At 41.5% G+C, this 24,250-nt stretch overlaps 3 protein-coding genes across 4 annotated transcripts in view; 1 reads left to right on the top strand and 2 right to left on the bottom strand.

Annotated features, from left to right (window-relative positions):
* The window catches only part of rpl10a (ribosomal protein L10a), a 199,148-nt gene that overhangs the window by 136,668 nt on the left and 38,230 nt on the right, over positions 1–24,250 (top strand). The window lies entirely within an intron of this gene.
* larp4aa (La ribonucleoprotein 4Aa) lies at positions 742–12,122 on the bottom strand. Of its 2 annotated transcripts, XM_061058407.1 has the most exons (17): positions 11,933–12,122; positions 9,897–10,014; positions 9,543–9,701; positions 8,430–8,511; positions 8,189–8,325; positions 8,004–8,107; positions 7,785–7,895; positions 7,630–7,683; positions 7,321–7,530; positions 6,920–7,023; positions 6,676–6,717; positions 5,031–5,255; positions 4,874–4,928; positions 4,611–4,769; positions 4,345–4,490; positions 3,585–3,831; positions 742–3,240 (listed from the first exon to the last, which is right to left on the bottom strand). In XM_061058407.1, the coding sequence occupies exons 1-17, from the start codon at positions 12,062–12,064 to the stop codon at positions 2,854–2,856; spliced, it is 2,472 nt and encodes an 823-aa protein (XP_060914390.1). In that variant the 5' UTR covers positions 12,065–12,122; the 3' UTR covers positions 742–2,853. The 2 variants fall into 2 exon arrangements, with proteins under 2 accessions (XP_060914390.1, XP_060914391.1); XM_061058408.1 differs by lacking the exon at positions 6,676–6,717 and having other exon boundaries at positions 11,933–12,121.
* On the bottom strand, positions 14,225–22,733 carry pfkma (phosphofructokinase, muscle a). The gene is made up of 22 exons (XM_061058412.1): positions 22,520–22,733; positions 21,437–21,510; positions 21,156–21,233; positions 20,425–20,614; positions 19,614–19,779; positions 19,415–19,459; positions 18,751–18,859; positions 18,540–18,635; positions 18,353–18,445; positions 18,123–18,248; positions 17,953–18,017; positions 17,637–17,700; positions 17,363–17,509; positions 16,844–16,914; positions 16,660–16,747; positions 16,385–16,537; positions 16,139–16,303; positions 15,969–16,030; positions 15,647–15,758; positions 15,425–15,524; positions 14,645–14,750; positions 14,225–14,551 (listed from the first exon to the last, which is right to left on the bottom strand). The coding sequence occupies exons 1-22, from the start codon at positions 22,608–22,610 to the stop codon at positions 14,410–14,412; spliced, it is 2,343 nt and encodes a 780-aa protein (XP_060914395.1). The 5' UTR covers positions 22,611–22,733; the 3' UTR covers positions 14,225–14,409.

Here is a 24,250-nt window from a genome sequence, read left to right as displayed (position 1 = left end):
AGGGCTTTGTCAACATATTTACGGTCTCAATATAGACATGGCTAGGCAGCACCACAGGAATTCAATGACATGCCACGAGTTCAGCTTGAGAGCATGTTCAGTTACAACCTATAGAAAGAAACACAGGTGTGTCCACAAATCACTTCAGACTGACAGCTCAGTCAGTTCCTGGACGACAGGCAAGCTGGAAGTTAGTTTTCATAATGCATTATCCCCCGACTATAGATCATACTAATTGATCAGAACACATCTAGTGGATGTTTTACTTTAATTATTAATCAGAACTATATTATTAAAGTGTAAAACATTTCTGTCTGTCAATATATTAATTAAGGACTATTTAAATGGTAGAGCTTTTCTTAGTCCAGTCTTTTATTTTAGAATCATTAGGTGTCATGTAGAGAGCAAAAATATTATCCATGTCCCACTTCCATCCTCTTAAAAGTTCAGGGTGCTGCTTTTCTGTTAAATGTGATAGTAACCTGAACATCCCATTTTTGATAACAGGTTGGTAAACTAACGGTTTTACCAATGCTCTGACTTCATCAGCTTTTTAACCCCAAATAAACCAAGCTGGTAGATTTTTTCAGCTCGAAGCTGCTTATGGTTGCATCTGTTATCACTCCATTACTGAACCTCTGACTTGATTGTTTTGCTGCCGATTAATTTTCTGTTGGTGTAGGTGATGAATGTGGAGAACAAACAAACAGTAAAACAAACAAAGAATCAAACACTTGAAAGCCAAATCAAAATAATTTATTTTTGGTGACATGTCATACAGGTCTAGGATTGTGTCTCAAACACTTGGTTTATCCATTACTACATTTCCTTTTTGCCACCCCAACCCAAATTAACATAAAATAACAAAAACATATGGAGGAGGGAGCATTTTCCTGTAGATATTTGCAAGCCTGTCAACATCAACCATATGCTTCTAATATGATTTCACATTACTCATGAGTAAGATTCTCTTTAAAAACAAGTTAGTGCATGTATTTAATTATTCTAAACCACTAGCTGCTCATACTCATTAATGAAAAAGAAATACAACCCCAGTGATTGGTTATTTGTTTACTGCATTACTAAATCCATAGTCAATGCCTCAAGTATTTTTTTTCACTTAGCTGACATCCAGGACAGTATATAAATGTCATATGCGTGATTTTATTTTGCCAATGCGATTTCACACAACTTTGGGGAAACCAGCCTACCAAGATTGGGAGAAAAGCGTTGTGCATCAGAATTAAAATAAATAAATTTAAAAAGCAATACATACAGTGAGTCCAACTTCAAATTCTAAGTCAGCCTCTTTGTTTTTCAAAAAAATTTAAAAAAGGCAAAAAAATAAAACAAAAACAGCAAACTCACCCTAAAAGCACAAAACAGTTTGGTGGAAACCTGCTGTCAAAACCGTCCTCTGTAAATTCTGTACTAGAACAATTACATTCTCCCACACACGTTTCTAGTGAAGGGTTATCACAATAAAGCATAGGCAACTACACCTCTACAGCTTCGTCAAAATCCAGTTTAACTGGGCCAAAAACGTCCCCAAGACTACATTATTAAGCAGATCTCGTCAATAAAAATCAAACTTTATCCTAGCACTCTATGATTGTAGGCAGCTGGCACATAGCACGTGAAAATGTTCCAATTTTCTTTTTACCCACAACTTGGCTGCCAAATATTATGTAGCTATCATCTTTAGCTAACAGCACTCAGTCTAATTTTGACACTATGCCATTGTTCAGAACAATTCACAGATATAAGCCTAACCTGGATATCCTGTGATGATGTAGAAAAGCCAAACCTCAACTAAACCTTCAGGTGCAATAAACAGTCGAACGTCACCACTTCAACCAATTCCATCTTTACTCTTGAAAAACATCAACCTAATACCCAAACAAACATGTAAACAGAGAACCTGACTGATTATCAACATGACAATGATCTGAATCAGAGTATTCGGTTCAGAGAGATAAAAACTTGACATGAAAAACTTGGGACCAGGCTAGTAGTAGGTTCACCGTGGCTAGCAGGCCAGCAAGCATCCCCAAAGTGGATTTCCGCTTCAAACAAAACCACACATCTGACTGCGGCGTACATTGACAGCTTCTGATATCTGAATGATATAATTTAAGCCAATTATGAACGGAGATCAAAAGACCACCTTAGGACACAATTCATTATTATACATTAGAAGATCCCACTGTCCAGTTTCAGGACGACAATTCTGAATTTCTGATGTAAAAATCAAATAAATCATCCATTTCATTACATCAGTGCAACAGCACACTGCAGCACCTCAATCATTTTGCTTAACAATCAATGCATACACAGACATCAGTCAACCCTTCAGTCATACTTGCAAACCTAAGCAAACAAGAAAAAACAAACTGATGTCTCATTGCGTGTAAGTGATGTCTTTGTATATGTACATGACATATATGCATGTTCTTTTCTGCTTAGTGCATATTGTTCTTGCAGACATCTATCCGTTTAAAACAAAAAGAAAACAAAGTAGAGGGCCGTTTAAGCGGCCCAGCATCCAACCTCTCCCTAACAGAGCATAAATGAGAGGGCCTCCAGATAAATCACACTTAAAATGACTTGAAGTAGAACACTGGAGGCCAACAGAGATATTCCTTTTCAAATCACTCATTAAAGTTCTTCAGGTGTCATTTTGCTCATCAGTCCTGGATGTCCTGGTCTTTTTGTCATTTTAAAAGCTTTTGTTTTGACAAGTTCCAGGGGGAGGTGGCTACCATAATGTTGTTGCTTTTGTTATTCATTTTTATATAATTATATATATCCATGTATATATTCATACAACTTTTTTCTATTCATAATCAGTTTTTACTTTGGCGATACTGGCGGGATATTCTGCTCTTTGCCAGTGTGCCGGTAGCCTCCTTGGGGGGAGCTGCGTCGGGCCGGAGGCGGGCGCCTCTGGTCCCGAAACTTGAGGCCCCCAGTGCCTCTGGGGCCGTTGCTGCGGTAGTAGCCTTGAGAGTCACGTTCACGCGGTGGCCGGCTCTCCTTGCATTCCCACCCCCCCTCCCTGTCGTGGCTTTTCTCTTGTTTGTCCCCGCTGCTGGAGCCCGGCTCCTCTGCCTTGTTTACACGCAGCTCGCGTAATGGCTGGCCTGACACCGTGCCTGAGGGAGCTTGAGCTGGGGCAGCAGGGGGAGGGTCCTTGGGTGGCCGTTGGCATACCTCTGCGTAGCTGAGCTTACGAGGTTCCTTAAACAAGAATTGGAAAAAAGAAAATCACCAAATGAAACAGCTATAACTCAGACTCCAAATCTACATTTAATTCATGACCTTCCTCGTCAAACCCTCAGATCTCATAATCTTAACGCTCATCGGGGTAGGCGTGAACATCCTGGACTTTTGGTGGGAAAGGGCAGAGGGAGATAAAGGAGGAGGAGAGAGGAGTGAGAGGGTAGGTAGAGATAGAAGAGAACCAAAGCCATTAAGTCCACTACCATACTTTCCCTCTATGCGCAGTAGATCTCATCACCGGGAAGACGACTCTGCACCATCAAATAAATTGAAGGCTATCATTAAAAGAACCAAATCTTCACCTGTGCAGGGGTGGAAAGAGCAGCTGTAGCAGGGGCTGGCGTGCTGGGTGTCACTGGGGTTGAGGCAGCAGAGGGCTGAGGCCTGGAGGCAGGCACCGGCTGTGACGAGGAGGAGGTGGTGGTGGAGGAGGAGGAGGGTGGGTTTACAGCTGTTTGAATTGGCGGGCGGGGAGTCACTTTGGGAGCTGGAGCTGGAACTGGAGCTGGGGGCTCTGCACGTTCAACCCTCCTCTCCGGGCGAGTGATCCTGCAAGACATGAGATGAAGACATTCTAGTTACCACTGTCATAGTGCTTTCACGCCTGAACAAAACTCCTTAGAAGATCCAGAATTTTCAGAGTGAGCTGCATGTATGAATGCTAACAGCTCAACTCTAAAATATAAAGCAAATATTTAGGATTTCACTGAGTGAACGGAAGGGTTTTGTGACGTTTATTGTGTGACCTTCACCCGAACTCAGACCGTCTCTGTGCATGAAATTAAACTGTTTCATCATGTCTGTCATTCCATAGTTACTTCATCTCTTCTTTATTGATATTATGAACGTGTCTTCCTACATGCGTCTTGCCTCCTGAGATCTGTCCTGTTCGACAGGGACAGTCTCCCATTGTGAGGTGCATGTGTGAACAAGCAACTCAGGGGTTCAGGGGCATTCTGCATTAAAATTTCTAGACAATTTAAGGAGTGCAGTTGTGAAAACGGGAAACTTCAAAATCAACAATTGAAATTGTAACTGCACAGTCTATTGAGACATTTGTACCCAGTGGATGGAGGTCCAGGTGGTTGTGTTGCAGATTTCACAGCAGCAGGAGAAGGACTTGAGACAGCCACAGCCACAGCCTCTTCTGTGGCTGGGGCTTGGCCTGAAGCTGGACTCACAGTGGCTTCCTTATTGGCTTGTTCAGTCTGAAAAAACAAATAGAAATATATTCTGATTCAAGGGGGGAGCACACATTACACTTGAGAGATCACATTTTAATAATACTCTTTGTGCAGTTTGTCTGTAAGTGTCTCATTTCTTCTTACCTTATCCCTGTACAAACCACGAACAACGTCTGACATTCGGTTTTCCAACACGGGCTCCCCCTGTGTGCTGACCACGCAACCGGGGAGAGGTGGGAAATTGGTAGCAGCTAAGTCAAACTTGGGTGGAGAAACTTTGACCTCTGCTAGCGGTATAGGTCTCTGAGGAATAAAATAAAATAAAAACAGTAAGACCTCAGGATTTTCAGAATTTACTCCTTTTTTTTTTTTTTAAGCGCCTAGAAGCCATAAACATTGTTCTTTACCGTAATACGTTCATCTTCTCGCCTCCTTCGTGTTCCCCTGTATGTCGTGCTCCGTCTAAAACACAAAATAAGTAAATCAACAACCATAATTCTTGAGCAGTCAAGCACTAATTCAAATGGGAGCCATGGCAGCTAGGCACAAATCCCACAGGTTTACCTTCCACGACCGGCCATGCTGTTGTCGTCACTAGGGTCCGAAGAGGAGGAGAGATGAGAGAATGCTGAGCTCAGGTCAGAGGCCGTCTGGACTGGGTTAGTGGTGGCGGCAGCAACAGGAGTGGGGGGCTGCGGGCTGCGCAATCCAGTCAGACTATCCAGCGGGACAGGAGTTATCGAGGCTGGGGTCACCTCTCCTGTTCTCACCTGGGGCTTCACATGGTTTCTGTCGCAAAGGGGCAAAGGTATTAGCACGGTCAATATTACGTTAACACTGATAAGAGAATCAGATAGAAACCAGTGTTTCCTGGAAAGCTTTTTGCACCAAGCTGGCTTCATTGGGGGTCAACATTGTCTCTTTAATGTATTATTCAGTTTTAACAGCTTCATGGTGAGAGGAAATCATTTATTTGGAACACCTCTAAGTTTTACCTGAGTAATGGTAATGTTAGAATCAAATTATGTCCAGCAATTGTTATAGAAAATCAGATCCAGTTTAATGTAACCCACCTGTATGAATCTACAATTGGAGCTTGATAACATTTATATTAAAAAACATATTTTCTTTGTTATCTAAAAAAGTTTTAGCTCTTAACACAGAGGTTGAAACAGCTCTGTGTTCAAAGGAAACACTGGTGGAGGAATAAGACAGCATGCTGTGTCATTTGGGTGGATGTGTAGGCATGCGGGGCGATTTTAGCCTACATTGTGCTCAGATGGTTAAAGCAGTGAAGACACTGATGTTAGAAAAAACATATTTTTTTCTTGCAATCTGCAAACAACAATAAACTCAATGGAAAAAGCCAACAACACCCATGTATAACCAAGAAAGGGTACTTCTATCCTGATGCGTCATGAATAACATTTTGGCATACTTTGTCAGTTTGACACACTGATTGATCTTCCCACGAGTCTTTGACCCTCAGATCTCATAATCTGAACGCTCATTGGGAGGAGAGCGAAGCACCTGACTTTTGAAGTGAGGGGTAGAGAGAAAAGAGGAGGAAGAGAAAGATAAGAGTTAAAGCCAGATACTCCACTCTCTGTTGTCCCTCTATGCGCATATTGATCTCATCATCGGGTGTGACTCGGGAAGAATCCAGTCAGATATGTCTTTGTGAAGTTGCTTTGTTGGGGCTGAACAATCTTGCAAAACTGTCACCTCTTTGCCAAGGATTTTAAGGCCTCTAAAAGTTGTCAGTGTTTCTTTGTTACAACATCACATGGCACATATAGTAACAACACTGACAAAGAGCAGCCATAAAACAAAGACAAAACCATGAAACATTTTTTTTTTTTTTTATGGGAGGTTAGTTAGCATTAAGAGAAAATGTTACATGTAACAATGTCGATGGAAGGCGGACAAATTGTAGCAAAGACGGCCATTACTAAAAAAGCCAGTTAATCAGAATCAGATAGAAGCTGCTGCCCTGTAGTAAGCAAGACTTCATCAATCAAACGACTTGAAAAATCCAGGATGTCCAATAAATGGCAACAAACATTCATCACGCTGATTCAAGGGATTAATGGCTTTTAAAATCGGCCTGGTAGAAGGCATACGCCCCGTTATGGATTCATTTGGCTGCTGCGGTATGGTAGGAGATGAGGGTAGTGATGAAACTTATTGTACAGTATAGTAGTGGTACCTGAAGGCATTTATTACATTCTTTCTTGAATAGAGGGGGACGCTGTAGGGGGGACAGTAAAAAAGACGGGGTCAATTCCCTGCAGAGGTTACATTTTCCTTTGATAAAATTCAACTGCAGATGATCTGATATTAACGCTTTATATCTACCAAACACTGACACAAGTGGTCATACATTCCAATTGGAACATGATTTATGCCAACAAAATTGCAGGGTAACAAAGAGCGTTTTGAAATGTTCTTACCGGTTTCTGTTGAATGGGCGAGTGATATTAAGAGAGTTGGAACCAGTCTTGTAGTGGCCGGCAGAGCCAAATCCATTCACAAAACTACTGTTGGGGAACGGTGCCTGCACAAATTAAGGAGACAGCATTTACAAACCTTTAAATCCAACAATCTGTGAAGTAATTCAATTAACAGCTTACAAAAATGGCCAGAATTGATTTTTTTACGACATTATCATTTGTGTTTTTAACACGATGCATGAAAAACTTTGGATGAGTATGAGCAGGTATTCTATGGCTGTAAGTGCAGTGAGTGTTTTAACACATCTAAACATCCAGCCACATCTAAATCAAAGAAGCAGTAGGAATGAATTTGTGTAGGTTTGAGTTAGTGTGGTTGTCTTCATAGCAGTGGGTCTCACCAAAGGAGTTTCAAAATACGGTGTGGGCGAAGGCGTCCAGGTGGGAGGTACGATGCCGTAGACTGGGTACTGTTGCTGGGGGTAGACGTGCTGCATGTAGAGAGGAGAGCTGTACTGGGACTGGCTTTGGGACTGCTGAGCGTACAGGCTGCTGTCCATGCTACGATAGCCATTCTTTGCAAAGAATGTGTTGATGGCCTTTATCCTTGCCTGACAGTGTGACAAAAATAAATCAATGTTAAAATGACTCAAATCAGCTTCACCACAAGGGGCATTTCCAAAATGACTCAGGAGTGAGTGCCACCTTACCATAATGGGTTTTCCCTGAAATGTTTTTACTTCCTCTCTCAAGTACTTGTAGGCCTGGAAGATGATAAGAGAGGATCATAGAGCAATTCATGAGGCTGCATATCAGCTGAATAATTCAGACAGTGTGGAGAAGAGCACAACTTGACATGAATTACCTGTTGAGCATCTGTGTCTGATTGGAATGTGATGTACCAGTTGTTGTTATGTGCAAACTCAACACTCATCACCTTTGGACAGTTGTCATTTTTGAAAAGAGCCTCCACTTCCTGTGAAACAGATACAAACAATAGTCTCACACTTGAGGTAAATATCAATCACAACTTGGTGCTTCCCAAGACTTAGTTTTTTTGAGCATATAAAGAAGTTAGTTTTACCTCCACAGGGGTTGTTTCAGGGACCTCCCTCAGGATGATAATGCACCGCTTGTGATTGGGACGCACCTTCTCTCCTTTCTCATCCACTTGTACCATCGGAGAGGCTGAGGAAAATTCATGGTAATTATGTCACACCACAGAATCATGTCGACCGATTTAAAATAAAACTTAAACTTCCAGCTTACATTTCAGCACGTCAAGGATGAGGTCCATGTCAGTGGTGAGGGCCTTGATGCCCTCCATGCTTGCTATAGTCCAAATAGGGACAAACTGGTCACTGTCCATCTGGGACATCAGGTACAAATCCTTAGAAAGGTTCTCTCTGAATTAGAACGAGACAGATTGTTGCAAGTTAGCCGCCTGCTAACTAGGGATACTTTCTAAACCATAAAGTATGCAAAGGTGGGCTGAGTGCTTTGCTCTCACCTAGAGAAATAAAACTCCAGCTCTTTCTTCAGAGACTCTCGTAGATTCTCCGAGGAGACCGGTTGTTCATCAGCTTTGGAATCTAGTGAAAAACAAAACGACCAGTTAGATGTGATTTAACACAACTGTTCTACTGTGAAGACAACTTTAAACAATCAATCAATCTTTATTTGTATTGCATCAATTCATAACAAATGTTACATCAAGGCACTTTACGAAAAGCAGGTAAAAGACCTTACTCTTTGTTATATTATGTTATAAAATAGCAGGTAAATGACCAGTTTAAGAAACAACATGGGGAAGCAATTCATGAAAATGAACAATTTGGCTTGAGCTCTATCGATAACTAGAGACAGCACTGAACAACACAGTAGCAGCAAGAAACAGGAAGTGAGGCAACACGCTCACCGTAGAAAAAAATAGGCCTATAATGTTCAGTCTTTGGTCTATTGTTGATAGCGCTGTTCCCTGATCAGAATTGTTAGAGTTACGCTTCAACAGATACACTCACTCAACTAATTCAACATCTTCCCTGCTGCTGTGTTTTAGTAGACATGACATAGACGGAAGTGTGTTTAACACATCCGCAACGCACTTAATTTAATATCGCCTACATTTATTTTTTTACATGCAAGACCCACGCTTTAATGCCTTTGATCGTCTTGCCTTGTTGTCATAGTTCATTTCTAAAATCCCATAAGTTTTTAAACACTCTGTTGTCATTTAAATTGTTGGGTAAAATAGATTGTGTATCATTTTATTCTCAGCCTGTGAAAACATGTGTGTTGTGGGGCTCCACAGTGTAGTAGAAATAAGTATAACCAGTGGACATAAAGAGACAGTAGTCTGCAGGTTCTAATTTCCTTATAAGGCTCCACCCAATGATTAAATCACCTGATGGGGATACCCACCTTCTGACTGGTAGAGGAAAATGTGCTGCTATGTGTAGAGAGTAACATCACTCACAGAAATGTTTCTTATTAAAGCTGTGATGATATCAGACCATAGAACTTCATTTCTCAATGTTTTTTTTAATCCCTTACAGACTCTTTTACTTTGATTCTAAGGAAGAATAATTCTTAGTTGCAGTTGATGTTTGGAGACGTGACTGACCTGACGTCCCCGTGGTGGCCTCAGCGGGGGAAAATCCCAACTCTGGAGGGTCCATTCCATTAACTGCTATCTCAGCTGTTGCTGTGGAGCTGCTGTCATCCAGGGCCGTGAATCCCACAGTGTACTGCTTGCACCCAGCAGACAAAGGCTCAGAATAACCTGTGAACACGGTAGTGTTTCATTTAGAAACAACAAAGGGCTCCTTTAGCTTGTCTGTTTAGAAAGTACAAGTGTCCCCCCCTTCTATATTAAAATTAACTTTTTTTTTCCACTTTAAAACTCATTCAGTTGTGATCAATTCTATTATGAGTTCCCCAACAGTTAATAAATCGGGCCAATGGCAGTGTATTGCACCTTCACTGATGTCCGAAGGGGGCCAATGAGGACTGTTGGTAACAGCCTCACTGGAGGCCACAGGCATCTCCTGCCACACCTTGGCATTTGGGTTCAAACCGGCGCCCTTAGAGGTGACCTTAAAAGCAGAAACAGCATTATTAGGAAAGTTACAGTAAGAGCAAGTCAAGGCTAAATAACACAAACACCAACAAAAGTGTGTTATCATGTGAAGATGCAAACAGTCTAGTTGACACTTCTGCATTTGAATAGTCTATACACTTATATTTGTATATATCCAATACTGAGCAGCAAGATCTGAGCAACTTTGATGCAGTACAACTTGTAGCTCTCAATGCTAAGAATCACTGCCCTTGAAATAAACATCAGCCTGGAAAACGAAGGGAAACATAGAGCATAAAACAATGGGCTCCGATTAAACAATAAAATACTGCAATGCCACAATCATGCTCCTTCAGACAAACAAAACACCTTGACTTCATGAAAATATGCAACATTGTGTAAAATAGATAAAAAAAATTAACAAATCTGTATTGTATAGGTTTAAAAAAGATGCACATTTATTCCTCACATCAAGTGTTTGACAGAAACTGAAATTAAAGTTGTTGAGATACTACATCTTCACACTTCGCATGAAAGCCCATCAACTGTGACAATCGCATTAATTACTTGAAACACTAATTGAAATCAGCTTGGGCAATCTTAGGATGGCAGAAACACCTGCACACCGTTGTGCTTCCATGGTGTTTAATGTGACACCAGAGATATGGGGAAATGGGCATCATAGGGCCCCCCCCCCTGTGATCCCCTGTCAACTAACAAGTCTATAACCCTGTCAATCATAGGGAGGAGAATAACTACTGAAGTGTTGAGAAACCAGCATGTCTATTTTGTTATAAATGTTGCCAACACAGGGTCAAACAATAAACTAATAAAAATGATACAACTTTTGAATGAACACGATTCAAGGAATTGCTCTCACTCTTCATGTTAAATGGGCTGGGGACTGGCAGAAGAAACCCTGACCCTGCAAAGACCTATGGCCAAGAATAGATCACATACTGTGCATATTAAGGCGTTCAGATACTGATGTGAACTAAGTGTGCTTTACCCAAATATGAGTAAGAGACAGGTGCACACATCTTAAAAAAAAAAATTTAAAAAAAAATGCCACTAGCTGTTAAGTTTGCCAGGTTTTTGACATTGCCACCTGCTAACAAATCCACCTCCTCCCTGCAGAAGCACTCGGCCTGACAAGTCCAGCTGCCCGGATACAACATGTCTCCAGACACTTCTTCTCTTCTTCTCCAGGTAGAAAAAAAAAAAAAAAAGGTCAAGCCTCGGGTGTCACTCAAACGAGAACGAACAATTATGTCCCGTGCAACTTGACACGCTGGTTACAATGCACGCTTCTGTGTTACAGGGCCAAGTAATGTCAGCTGACCTGCTGCGCAGCACAGGCCAAGGTATTTGCAAACGCATGCCACTGCGCTAGCTAAGTCAGCTAGCAGCGCGATTAGCTACCAGATAACATTTGTGATTTGCACCTCTTTTTTTTTTTATATCCTCAGGCCACTAATCTAAAACATCCATCACCTACAAGTCGAGGACAACTTCAGCAATGCGCCCCCCCCGCTTAAAAAGAAACCACCCTGCAGTCATTGTACTGTGGTGTTACAGTTTAACTTACAGGCTGATGATTACTCAGCAAACTACTTAATGAGCTTGTCTGCTCCAGAGGCTAAACTAGCTTCAGTGTTGTACAAAAAAAACCTCTTAAATTATCCTCCTGTAGCTGCTGGTGTCAAGGTAGTAGCTGTGCAAATGTAGCCATATGTGTGCTGTCCTCTTTACTGTGTAACACAACCACACAGTGATTATGCAAATGATCACTAAGTCGATAACAAGCTGAACATTTTTTTACCTTATTCGGATTAATTTTAGCTGCTCGATCACTCCACACAGTGAGTGTGCGCTCACAGGTTTCCACAGTCTTTACAGCTAGCTGAATAAGCTAATAAGAAGGCCTCACTCACCATGCCGCCTGACCCTCTCTCGCTCCCCGGCGGAGCCTCGTCCTTCCCTCCGGTCTCCGGTCCGGGATCAGCCTCCTCCCCCCCCTCCTCCTGCAGCAGCGGCGGCGGCTCTCCGCTCTGGTCTGAACTCATCAGCCGCTCCTGACTCACTTTCCACCCACTTCGCGTTCTCCCAGCGCCCCCCCGCCCGCCCGCCGCCTGGCACCACCTCCTCTTCCCCGAAATAAAAGGTAGGGCTCAGCGGTGTGACTAGTCGTCTCCTGCTCGACGGCACACTGAATCTACTAGCTTCCTAGCTAGCCGGCTAGCTGGTAAGCTAACGACCTAGCGGGGCTAACGCCAGCTAGCTCAATGAATCAAACCTGCACGTTACGTTACTGCTGGTGGAAGCTTTGCAAAACCATGACTCTTCTTAGACCAAGGGTGCCCGCGGTTGTCTCTCCAACAATTACTACACACACACTTCCTACACGGGCGACCGGAGCGGACACTGGGGACACGCAGGCTTCCTCAGCGCACGCACACAGTCCGCCGACGTCCCGGCTGCCACCGCGAGTTCTCTGTGACCTCTGCACAAACCATTTCCTTTTCCTTTTCCGGATGCACCGCACTTTTTTCGCTGTATTTTTTTTTTACCATCTGTTTAAAAAGTCATTGTTCCTATACGTTAATACCAAATTCTGGAGTAGACCTATCATTTAAATACTTATTTTAGCTGCATATTTTATTGTTTTGTTCAAGATATTAAAAGTTCAATTCCGTACTTTTTTTATTTCAAAGCGGAAAGGGTGGCCTATCTCAAAACAGCCTTTAAAGATGTAGCACTAACAAATTGATGATGTATAATGATATGTATGCTGTTTGTGTCCTTGGCACAGGGTTTAGATGAACTATTTGTAATATGTGTATCTCCTCTCTGGTTGTGTGTGTGTGTGTTTGTGTGTTCTGGGGTAGGGGTGGGGGTTGGGGGGGTTTATGTCCATAGATTGGGTTGTGGGTTTTCACTGCTGTTTGTATTGTGATGTCATAAAAATGTTAATAAAAAAAAAAAAGATGTAGCTCGACATTTAATTTATTGTTAATGATTTGTTTCTAGAAGATGACTCAACTAGGGTTGGGAAGGAATCTAAAATAGCAAAGTTTGTCTCATATCCTAGTTTGAAAGAAACACAATTTGTAAGCAACAAAATAATTTAAATATAATGTAGGCCTACATCTCCAAACGTCGTAACCTCTTCAATCTTTAGCTATTTAGGCTATTAGTATGTCACAGTATAATGTCTATTTTGTGTCCAGTTGTAACAATAGAAGAAGAATTTTATTTTTTTGCATATCTGTTTTCATCTGCAATTACCAGTACTCTGTTTTACAGAGGAGCACATTTCTTCAGATTGAATAATAACACTGCTTCCTCCTTGCCCATATTCAGGAACAACAAGGAGGTTTAATGAGTAGTCTTTTGTTTGAGATCAAAAGAAAACTGTGATGTTATCACATTTTTTGCCCCTCTTGAAAAGCTCAAATCAGGAATGGAGGAAATGACCCACCCGTGAATAAGGACAGAAGAATTGAATGACCACAGAAAGCTTGATCAAACATAACCCACACAGCATGACGTTGTCAAACCACTTTTTATTGGACTATCAATGTTGTAGATAGAAATGGCTCCAGTTGTTGGGCTCCCTTTGAAATACTGATAAGGAAAGTTTTAAATAACGAATATTTAGAAAAAGTGACTGGATTATGCATGCCACAGTTAGCGTGCTTAGATATTTTGTAGGGGAATCTCCATAGACATGTTTCATATGCATTTTAGAGGCTTTGAACATAAAGTAAGGGTGAGTTATATTAACCTAAAACTTCTACTTAATCTAAAAGCATAGCTGCAATAAATCACATGTAAATGTTTAGAACACTGAACTTAATATTGAGAATATGTAAGGGAATTTTTTATCACCAGTATTATTAAATCTACGTCTTTTGAAGTGTTAAAATTAACAGGAGTACGTCCACTAAAAAGATCCACTGATGGAAATGTTGCAGTCAACACAGAATGTTCAGAGTCAGGTTACACAGCGCCCCGACCTTTGCTTATGAGTAGCTCATCCGCATTGTTTTACTAAATTGTGGGTAAATAAAGTAAGATTCTCAGTTGAAATGGTTCTTCAGACAAGTCATATTCTGCTTTCTTAATACAAAGGACAGACAGTGATGTTTTTTTTTTTTTAAATGTATATTTTTCAGTTGTTACTTGATATCTTCCATTTTTTGCTTCACTAAAAGATTTGCTAGTTGTCAGAGCAACAGAACAATAAATTCTAAGAACCAAAAAAACAAAAACACATTCAAGATTAGGATTGGGGAATCAGTCGCTCCTTTACCAAAGCATGTGAACATGTATTGAAGACTTTATAATGGAACAGAAAAATTCCCCACTCTGACTTCTAAATGCTAAGTGTGGCAATTTTCAGTGTGGCCTATTTCCCGAGTGGACTCCTCTTCTTGATCACATGCTCCATGTCGGTGTGTTCCGATGTGTCCAGTTTGATGTTGTACTTGGCCAGGATCTTCATGATGGGCCTGATCTTCAGCCACCACTGTGTCTTAGGGATGCGGTGCCTGAAACAGACGGAGGAGGGGTCATTCCATATAGTCTCCACAAAACATGTTACTTGTAGTACAGTAAGTCAAATGGCGAAACATTTTTCTTACTCAAAATCTGTGTCTCCCTTCAGGTCAGCAAGAGGCTGGAAAGTGAGAGCCCTTTTCTTCATGCCCAGCACGCAGGCAGAGTCTGGTGTGTTAGCGAAGATACGACCTAAAGGGGACAAGAAGTTAAACAAATCCAGTTTACTAAACTTGTTCTGCTCCTTTTGATCCTTTTCTTTGCATTCTCATTCCTTATGCAAAGCACTAAAATGGTCTCTCTGTTGGATTTCTACTATATAAATAAAGCCCTCTGTTTTACCTATTTTTGTTTTTTGTTATGCTTTATTAATTTCTAGATGTACTCAGGTCACTGGAAATGACATCCAACTGTCGATGGGACTTACAAACAGAGATTTTTAAGCTTCTATCTAAAGTAACAGTCGTCAATTTTCAGAAAAAATAAACATTTTATATGATTCTGATAATATAACTGGACCCTAATTAATGATTGTTTAATATGAGTGTATCATTTTAATGTTAAGATATTTTTAGTGGTACAAAATGTTAACTATTTCACATACTGGTGATTTGTTACAACATTGTACGCTTTTATAGAAGTTGATCCAAAGTTTTGTCTAAGTAGGCATCTGCAAACTAATCAGTGATGAAGCCCCAAAGAGACATGTTGTGCAGGAATAAGTGCAAAGTGGTAAAAGTCTTTCAAAATGATAACTCGGTACAGGACTTCAAATAAATGAACTGAAATCACATTTCACTGCTATCTTTTTGTAAAACCAATTCTCAGAATATGCAACAGAATCATTTGATCCAATGCTCACGTACCATGCCTGTAGCACTCCTTGAGTTTCTCAGAAAGCCACAGCACAGACTTGGCCCCCATCTTTGTGCCAAAGTTTCTGTCAAAGGGTGTTGGAGTGCCGCCCTGTAGTCAATCAAAGACAGACATGTGTGTTATTGTTAGAATTGTAAAAAATAGAAGTAGAAAGGACTAAATCTGTTCCAGTTTTCTTAGAGTGGATCGGACACATCACTGCATGAACTGACCTGCTGCATGTGTCCCAGAACGTTCTTGCGGCAGTCAAAGATGCCTTTTCCTTCCTCTGAGTACAGGTTGAAGACAAAGTCAGTGGTGTAGTTGGCGTTACTGTTCTCATTCCTGATGTAGAACAAACAAGGGGCAAACTATTTTACTAGAAGGATGTTTAGGTTTACTTAGCTCATATGCCTTTAGAGTAAGTGGCCCTTTTCACAGCAAACAACTTTTAATCAAGTTTGTTGCCTCAGAAGTAAGCACTTAGACTTCAGGTATTTGAACAAAACACTTCATCTCATCTACAAGTGTGGGTCACACCTGATCAAAACCCACCTGAGAATCAAACCTCTCTTCACTGTTGTCTTCATCTTCTCCAGGAGATGTTCTACATTCGCCTACAGGTCCAAATACACACATCCCAATCAGAACACATCACTGCCTTCAAGCTTCAGAGATTCTAAAAACCTGAACACCTGACAAAACAGGCGCAGTCATCAGCTCACCTCCAGATCTCTAATGCTGAATTTCTCCTCAAAGATGTAGGCGGCATCAGCACCAGCAGCCATACCAGCCATGGTGGCCAAGTAGCCGCAGTATCCACCCATAGTCTCAACAATGAAAACGCGGCGCTTGGTCCCTGCTGCAGACTGCTTTATTCTGTCACAAGTCTGCAGAAAAACACAGGAGCAATATATTTAGCTTAATTCTTATTGTACATATGAGTGTGTGTATGCTGTTGAGGCACTGACAGAGGTGATGGTGTTGAGGGCGGTGTCAGCGCCGATGCTGAAGTCAGAGCCAGGGACGTTGTTGGAGACGGTGGCGGGGATGACCACCATCGGAATGCACATCTCCTCGTACTTCTCTCTGGCCTGAACCAGCTCCAGGCCTCCCACATAAGCCTGCAGCACAGGGAGGAGGTTAAATTAAACTATTTCAGGGCATTTTTTTGTAAAGGCGGCATCAGCCATTATTAACATGACTTTTATATTTGTAAAAGTGAGGAATGGCTGACACGTCTTACCTCAAATCCACCGATGATCACGAGAGCGTGGATGTTGAACTTTGCAATGTTCTGGCTGATTTCCTCCAACATTTTCCCTGGAAGAGTTCTTTTGGGACATAGACAGATTGCACAGTGTGAGGTTTTGCAGTCTAAGGAGAGACGTTTTACTGTATGTGTTTTGTTTTTTTTTTACTTGTTTTACCTCTTGGTGCCCAACATTGAACCTCCTTTTCCGGTCCAGCCACTCACTGCAGTCCAGACAATCGGCTCAATCTGCAACGAGGACAAAATACTGACTGAAAATGGGTCAAGAAGAGCAGTGCAATCAACAGATGGCAGCCTTTTATGTTCAGTTTGGGAAGTTTCTATCTGACAAACTAAGTGGTAAACGTGCTCTGTTTTATTCGTGTTTCCTTATGGCACTACATGTTTCGTAAGTCATGTCTTGTAAACACTGAAGCTTGGGCATCTTTAGGCATTTGGACAAAAAAATCAATTAAACATTTTTAAAGAAATGAATGAACTTTTGATACAAATACCATCCCTGCTACCGTTTCTTGCAATAACAACATTAAAGTAGTCTAGATTTAAGTTTTGTCCTGTTTGTGTCCTATTTGTTTGTCTATCATACCATGAAAAACAGGTTTCACATCATTCTTAACAGATTTATACCACATTTATAGTAACAATTGAAATTCTGGTACAGAGAGGGGAAACTCACCTGTCCATGAGCCAGACCGTCAAAGCCGTCATGGACAGCCAACATGGTGTGACCCTGGATGATACCCATCCTGACAGCTGAGCGAACGGCAGCATTCATACCAGCGCAGGGAGCGCCGATGTTCATTATAGCCACATTGATGTTGCTCTATTAATAAAAGGAAGAGATAAGGTGGACAAAGGGTTGAGGATTGGAACAACAATACTGGTGTTTATGTTTAAATCATGAATGTAATGTCCATAAAGGCAGTCCAGAGATTATGGACACTCCTCACCTTAACATCTGGGGGGTTGATGTGAGCCAGCAGCTTGTATGTATTCCAGTTGTTCTCAAAACTCCTTCAATTTAAAAATAAAGTTCAGTGCTACTTCATCAGTGAAAATTAAAAGTTCATTCTGTTTTTTTTCAGTACTTAATTTGGGGTAGCTATTAATTTCTGCCTGTATGTAAATTTAGTTTATTTCCCTTATTTTCCTATGTTTACTGAGCTTGCTGTTTTGTGTTTTTACCTTAAGCTGAATATTTTCTTGGCTAAATGCAATGAAATCATTATAACATTTGTTGGATTTTAAGAATATCAGAAGACTTACTTTCCTCTGAGCTTGATGGCATCCTCAAATCTGCCCTCAGCCATTGCAGCGGTCACATCTTTGGTCTGTTGCCAAGAGAGAAAGAAATAAATACCCTCAAAACAAGTAGCCTATCACTCAACAAAGAAATGTAGCGGTGTCTTATTTGGTATGAAAATACAGTGACGTACCACTTGCACACACTCCATGAGTGGCAGTCTGACTGCTTGGTTCCCAGACAAGCTGACCACACAGGCAGGAGTTTCTGGAGTGGCCTCCAGCAGCGCCATCACTGCCTCCACACCCATCCTGCTGCCCTGGATCACACATACACAAACACACAGAGTCAGATCTCCAGTAGTGTGTAGGGACTGGAGAGGCAGTGGTATACACTTTACTTTATACTTAGATAGAAATTTACCAGGATTCTGTCGAAGGCAGAGGGTGTTCCTCCTCTTTGAACGTGTCCAAGAACAGTGGTACGAGTATCAAAGCCGAGCCTTTCAGTCACCAGCTGGTGACGAACAAAACCACCTGTTAGCATGATGTGTTCTCTGTGCAACTTGGAATAAAAATGTATCACACTGACATCAGAAAGAAGCGCTTGCCTTTTTGATTTGTTCAGATGTGATTGGTTTGCCGTCTCTGGACATTGCACCCTCAGCCACAATGATCACGTTCAGACGAGAACCTCTGGCTCTTTGCTGTTAACAAATAACAATCAAAGAAAAATCAGAGTAATGTAATTCATGCAATTTGAATGAAAAATGATGGAGCAGGTTGGCAGGCATCTTCAACTGCTAATACAGACACACATACATTTGTCAACCTCCTGCACAAGTGGTCCTCCCAACCCTCATCTGGTGGCATCTCTGGAATGAACACCCAGTCTGCACCACAGGCCAACGCCGTCACCAGGGCCAGATACCTGCAGGCGGGCACACACACAGGATAAAGCCCACGTACTAGCAAAAGAGGACTTAATGTACTACTGTATATACACTGGGAAAGAGAGCAGATGGGGGAGGGGGGGATTAAGCACAACATAAGAGTGGCATTTTTCAAAATTTGGGATCAGTAAAACACAAATGTGAAAAAGTTCCTAATTTTTAAAAAGTACTTTTCCCCTTAAGTTGTTGTTAAAGGGAATTGGAGAAAGAGATGCCACTGAGTTTCCCATCCAGATACAAACTGTGGACATGGTGAGTGCCATGTCTGCCATGTTAGCTAAAAAGATGCCTAGAAAGAGCATTTAACTGTCGTGGTTTCATTTTATTTTGATGCCAGTATGAATGAAAGCTATAAGATAACACAAATAAAAGGGAACTGAAAAACTCTTTCGTTTTCAAAAATCTAAATATCAGCAGTCAATGATCATGCTACGGAAGATCCTGACCGGTGAACTGGTGTGTTTATACACACACAGATGTGTACCTGTCAATGGGCAACACACACACATGGACCAAGTACACAAGGAACTGACCCGCAGTGTCTTCCCATCACTTCCAGGATGAACGTCCTCTGGTGGCTGTGGAGTGACAGAGATTATATCTTGTGTCAATTAAAAAAAACAAAACCCATTTGCTCATTTTACTGTTTTTTCCTGCTGCTATGAAATATATTTTCTACATGCTGAAATGCATCACTGTGTGGGTAGACGCTGGGTGGCAGTTGTGCTTTACCTCTGTGCGGTCGTGGTGATTGCATCGACCACCTCGATGATGCGATGCAGGGCAGAGTCAGTGCCGATGGTCATGTCTGTTCCACAGAAGTCATTATCGATGGAGCCCACCATGCCCACGATGTTCAGGTGGGAAGATTTCTTGGCCTCTTCACCTGTGATCTTACCTGCAGAAAAAAAAAACAGTCACTGATAGTAGTATAGGTGAAAAGAGAAATATACAATACCTAATATTAAAAAGTGCAATTACACCCGATGTAGGTTCACTGTAAAGGATGAAAGCATAAACAAGAAATGTACAGCCAGCAACTCTGAGGCTCAACATGCTAAATGCTAACTGCAAGCTAGCATGCACACAACTTAAAGCAAAGTTTATGGATTTTCTTTCTTTCTTCCCTATATAAAGCATTATATGACAATTGAGAGGATAATTTGCTTTCCTGAGATGTGTGCACAATTCTATGGCCAAACATTCAATATTTTGATCAAGATATTTCCCTTAAGGCAAAAAGTGTGGAGCTGTTGAAAAATCCAATAGATCACCAAATGACCAAGAACCACTCCTCTAGGGAGCAGACATATTTGTTTAATATGTAATCTGAATGTATCAGAAGGTGTTTAAGATATTTGAAACCTTAGCAATAACCAACCCAACATGCAGGAGTTGAGAACTTTTGAATGGTACCTGTGAATTAAAGATATCCATAATAACCTCCATGACGTTCTTAAAGGCACATCTGAGTGTAAAGCCTGAAGTAATATAAATATTTAACTTCTAATATTTCCCAAAACCTCTATTTCTGTCTCTTTACCGGCTTTGACAAGGTCCGCCAGCAGTCCACTCCATTCAGTCCTGAACTCGTTGGCTCCAGTCAGACTGCCATCTCCTCCAATCACACACAGGTTGGTGATGCCCAGCTTAACCAGGTTACGAGCTGCAGTCATACGGCCCTCTCTGCAGCGGAAATCCTTACAGCGTGCACTGCCTATCACTGTACCCCCCTAGAAACATCAAGATGAGAAGCGAGTTGCGTAATACTGTAAAATCATGTGAGGTTGCAGCCTCCCTTTGAGGTGGAAGTATAAATGTATCTCTCGTTTTAAATGTTTTATTTCCCTGTTGAGGGAGAATCAAGCGTTGTTTTAAGGGTGAAACTGTCTATGTTGTTCCAGTTCTGTTAAGTGGTGATGTAAGGGACAAAAAAACAACAGATGAAGATGAATGCGTTGATTCATCTACTTGTGTACTTTTGCTTTGTTGTGTATTCTTTTTCGTAACTGCAAAGTATGTTTAAGGACATGTGGTTAACTTTAAGCAATAAAAACAGCACAACAAAATGAAGAAAACTAAACTTAACTAAAAGTATCAGAAAGGCTAGACACCAGTGAATGTCTTGTTGGATGAACCAACACTTTAATACCATATTACCACACCACAAGACTTGTAGATATCTTAGTTTCTTTACTACAAAAACATCATATTGCTCATGTGTGTAGGTATCGCTGTGTGAGTCTGTTTTTCAATCGGCTGCACATCACTCACCAGCTGCAGCATCATGGACACACTCTCCCATGTGGCGAGGCGGATGTTGTCTCCTCCATCCACCAGACCTTGGTAGCCCTGCAGCACAAATGAACATACACTGTGGTTATAAGAAGATACAGTTCTGCCTTTAAATGGATTGAAACCAGCACATGTGACAAAAAAAAAAAAAAACACTCACTTTTCTTTCATAACAAAATCCTCTTACGCTTTGTGCGTCAATATATTGTATTTATTTGCAAAATCATGGCAAGGTGTTAGACTGCAGACTCATTCTGTACCTCATGAACAAAGTAGACTTTTGCTCCGGTGTAGAGACCCACTCTGACTGTGGCTCTCACCGCAGCGTTCATACCTGAGACACACAGAAAACACGGTCTGTGAGCGCTTGTTAACTCACACTACAACACGGGGGGGATCAATGTAATCAACATTTCTTATCAGGACATGGAGACTTTACAGACCTTTCTTAACCTTTAAGTGACCTCTCATTGGCAACAGATGAAACAAAAATAACCATAGGGAAAGGACAGGGGTCAAGTTAAGGGGGACTGTATGTCTTGTGCACCGTGGATGTGCAGTACACTAAAGGCCACAGTGTGAGCTTGTGTTGTGAGAGCGCAAGGTGGCATGTGGCAGCTCTTGTTTCAGCAGACAGCAGCTGAGGATCAGGGGGGCGTTTCTCTCTGTCCATACCAGAAAAAGGTCAGAGCCACTAAAATTAGCCCCGAAGATGAGAAATAGGTGAACACTTAGAGGCAGATAAAGCCCCTGCATAAAGAGTAAGGGTCAGGTTGGAGGGGAAGATGGTACAGGAAGATGGCACGAGAAAAAAAACAGAGACATCACCCAGTTTAACTAAGTGGGTACAGGCACAAGTATGTGTTGTGTGTATGTAATTGTTTTAACCATGTTTATATGTGCATCTTTTGATGATATAAGTATTGCTTAAATACAGGATGAGTAAAGAATTATATGCTTTGTCATTGTACAGACATTTGAGTGTATGCTGGATGAAGATCAAACACTGTTGGTGTTGTGTACCCATGATGATGTACTCTCCATTTATTGCAAATGTCTCTTTGACAGCTGGCCTTCACTCAGATCAATGGAAAAAATGCTTCTTGCCCTTTCTGTTCTTTGGCTCGTGAACTCACTCAGCACGTCATGCAGTCGGAGCATTTAACATGATACTTATTGGCGTGCGTACGATAGATGCCAGCCGACTCGTCTACAGCTGGTGGGGATTCAGTGTTGTGCAGAAATCAGAAACACCATCAGGAAAGATGCTGTCCTGTAACCTTTGCAATTCTAACAGTTCAATTTGTTTTTGGTGAAATATTACAGCCTTGTCTTCTGCTTACCTTGTGCATCTCCTCCTGACGTCAGCACAGCAATGGAGCGTCCGAGCCCCATCTTAGTGGGGTCCATGGTCGGGTGGATATCCTTTGACATGTTTCCAAAGGAAGCTGCTCAGGCACACAGGTGGGCACAAAAAAAAAAGAGAACGAACAGAGTGCAGCTGCTCCTCCTTCACTCTCTACTCCTTAGAGGAGGCACTGGTGAGGGTAGTCTACAGGCTTTATAGACTAACTGTCCCTTATCCTGCCCCAAGCCCCCTCCCACTGACACCCTTCACCACACACACACACACACACACACACACACACACACACACACACACACACACACACACACACACACACACACACACACACACACACACACACACACACACACACACACACACACACACACACACACACACACACACACACACACACACACACACACACACACACACACACACACACACACACACACACACACACACACACACACACACACACACACACACACACACACACACACACACACACACACACACACACACACACACACACACACACACACACACACACACACACACACACACACACACACACACACACACACACACACACACACACACACACACACACACACACACACACACACACACACACACACACACACACACACACACACACACACACACACACACACACACACACACACACACACACACACACACACACACACACACACACACACACACACACACACACACACACACACACACACACACACACACACTCACACTCACACTCACACTCACACTCACACTCACACTCACACACTCACACACTCACACACAAAACTACTAAATATACATCAGGCCCACTGACCACCTGCAGGGGACAGTTACAGAGAAACACAGAGGACACACTCATGTGACAGGAGCTACCAGAATAATAATGAGCATTTAGATGGAAAAATTCAACTTTTTGGTTTATTTCATTACCTGTACATGAGTCGAGATGCAGCTGCAACCTTTGGGAGTTCATCAACAAGGACCAAAGTAAAAAATACAAAATGTGCATGTTGCAGCTTAGATTGAGTTTTTCTTTCTTTCATGTTATGACCTGAATCATTTTTGGCTTTGTTTAAATGTGTATCACACAACATGTTTGTTAAAGTTCTATCTTCAGTTTCTGTGACATTTCATGGCCTTAATGAAAAAAGCTGACCAAGCAGCTCATCTGACTTCATGTCTTCCATTTTTGTCACTGGATACAGAAAGCAAATATGAAATAATTTTGATAAAATTGTTTAACTTTGTTATTCTGGTCAATTCTATATCTTTGAGACTCTATGCTGACACTTTGTAAACTGGCTGTTTTTATTTTTGAAATGCTTTTAAGACCTTAGAACAAATCCATTTCACAGTGTTTCACAGGACATTTAGTGCTTTTCATAAAAAAAATAAAAAGAAAAAATAAAAGAAAAAAAAGAGTGAGTCGACCATTTAAATGATTTCAATCGCTAAAAGAAAAATATAACATTGCCGGACAGTTTCCTAGAGACATTTATTATAAACACTGTACAACAATACAACAATAAAAACCCTATCTCCTCCTAATCCTCTCTATGGATACTATAGCTGTAACACTGATTAAGTCTCCAATGACCATTATTTACATTATTTGTTTAAATGTAGTACAGATTCAAGACATTAACATTGTTTCTAATAGGCGTGGATCTACATTATAGGC

This window comes from Labrus mixtus, chromosome 15 (assembly GCF_963584025.1).
Source record: "Labrus mixtus chromosome 15, fLabMix1.1, whole genome shotgun sequence".
Taxonomy (NCBI): Eukaryota; Metazoa; Chordata; class Actinopteri; order Labriformes; family Labridae; genus Labrus; species Labrus mixtus.
The sequence above is the reverse complement of the archived record's forward strand: the minus strand, read 5'-3'. Positions and strand labels throughout refer to the sequence as shown.

Excerpts from the sequence above, each read along its gene's own strand:
- larp4aa (XM_061058407.1), bottom strand. The coding sequence starts at position 12,064 with ATGAGTTCAGACCAGAGCGGAGAGCCGCCGCCGCTGCTGCAGGAGGAG. Across the intron at positions 7,531-7,629 it reads TTCAGGGAAAACCCATTATG|GCAAGGATAAAGGCCATCAA; the intron begins GTAAGGTGGCAC and ends TCACACTGTCAG. Across the intron at positions 4,929-5,030 it reads AGCATGGCCGGTCGTGGAAG|ACGGAGCACGACATACAGGG; the intron begins GTAAACCTGTGG and ends TTTGTGTTTTAG.
- pfkma (XM_061058412.1), bottom strand. The coding sequence starts at position 22,610 with ATGTCAAAGGATATCCACCCGACCATGGACCCCACTAAGATGGGGCTC. Across the intron at positions 18,249-18,352 it reads CTGCCTTCGACAGAATCCTG|GGCAGCAGGATGGGTGTGGA; the intron begins GTAAATTTCTAT and ends TGTGTGATCCAG. Across the intron at positions 16,915-17,362 it reads ACGGTCTGGCTCATGGACAG|ATTGAGCCGATTGTCTGGAC; the intron begins GTGAGTTTCCCC and ends TCCTCGTTGCAG.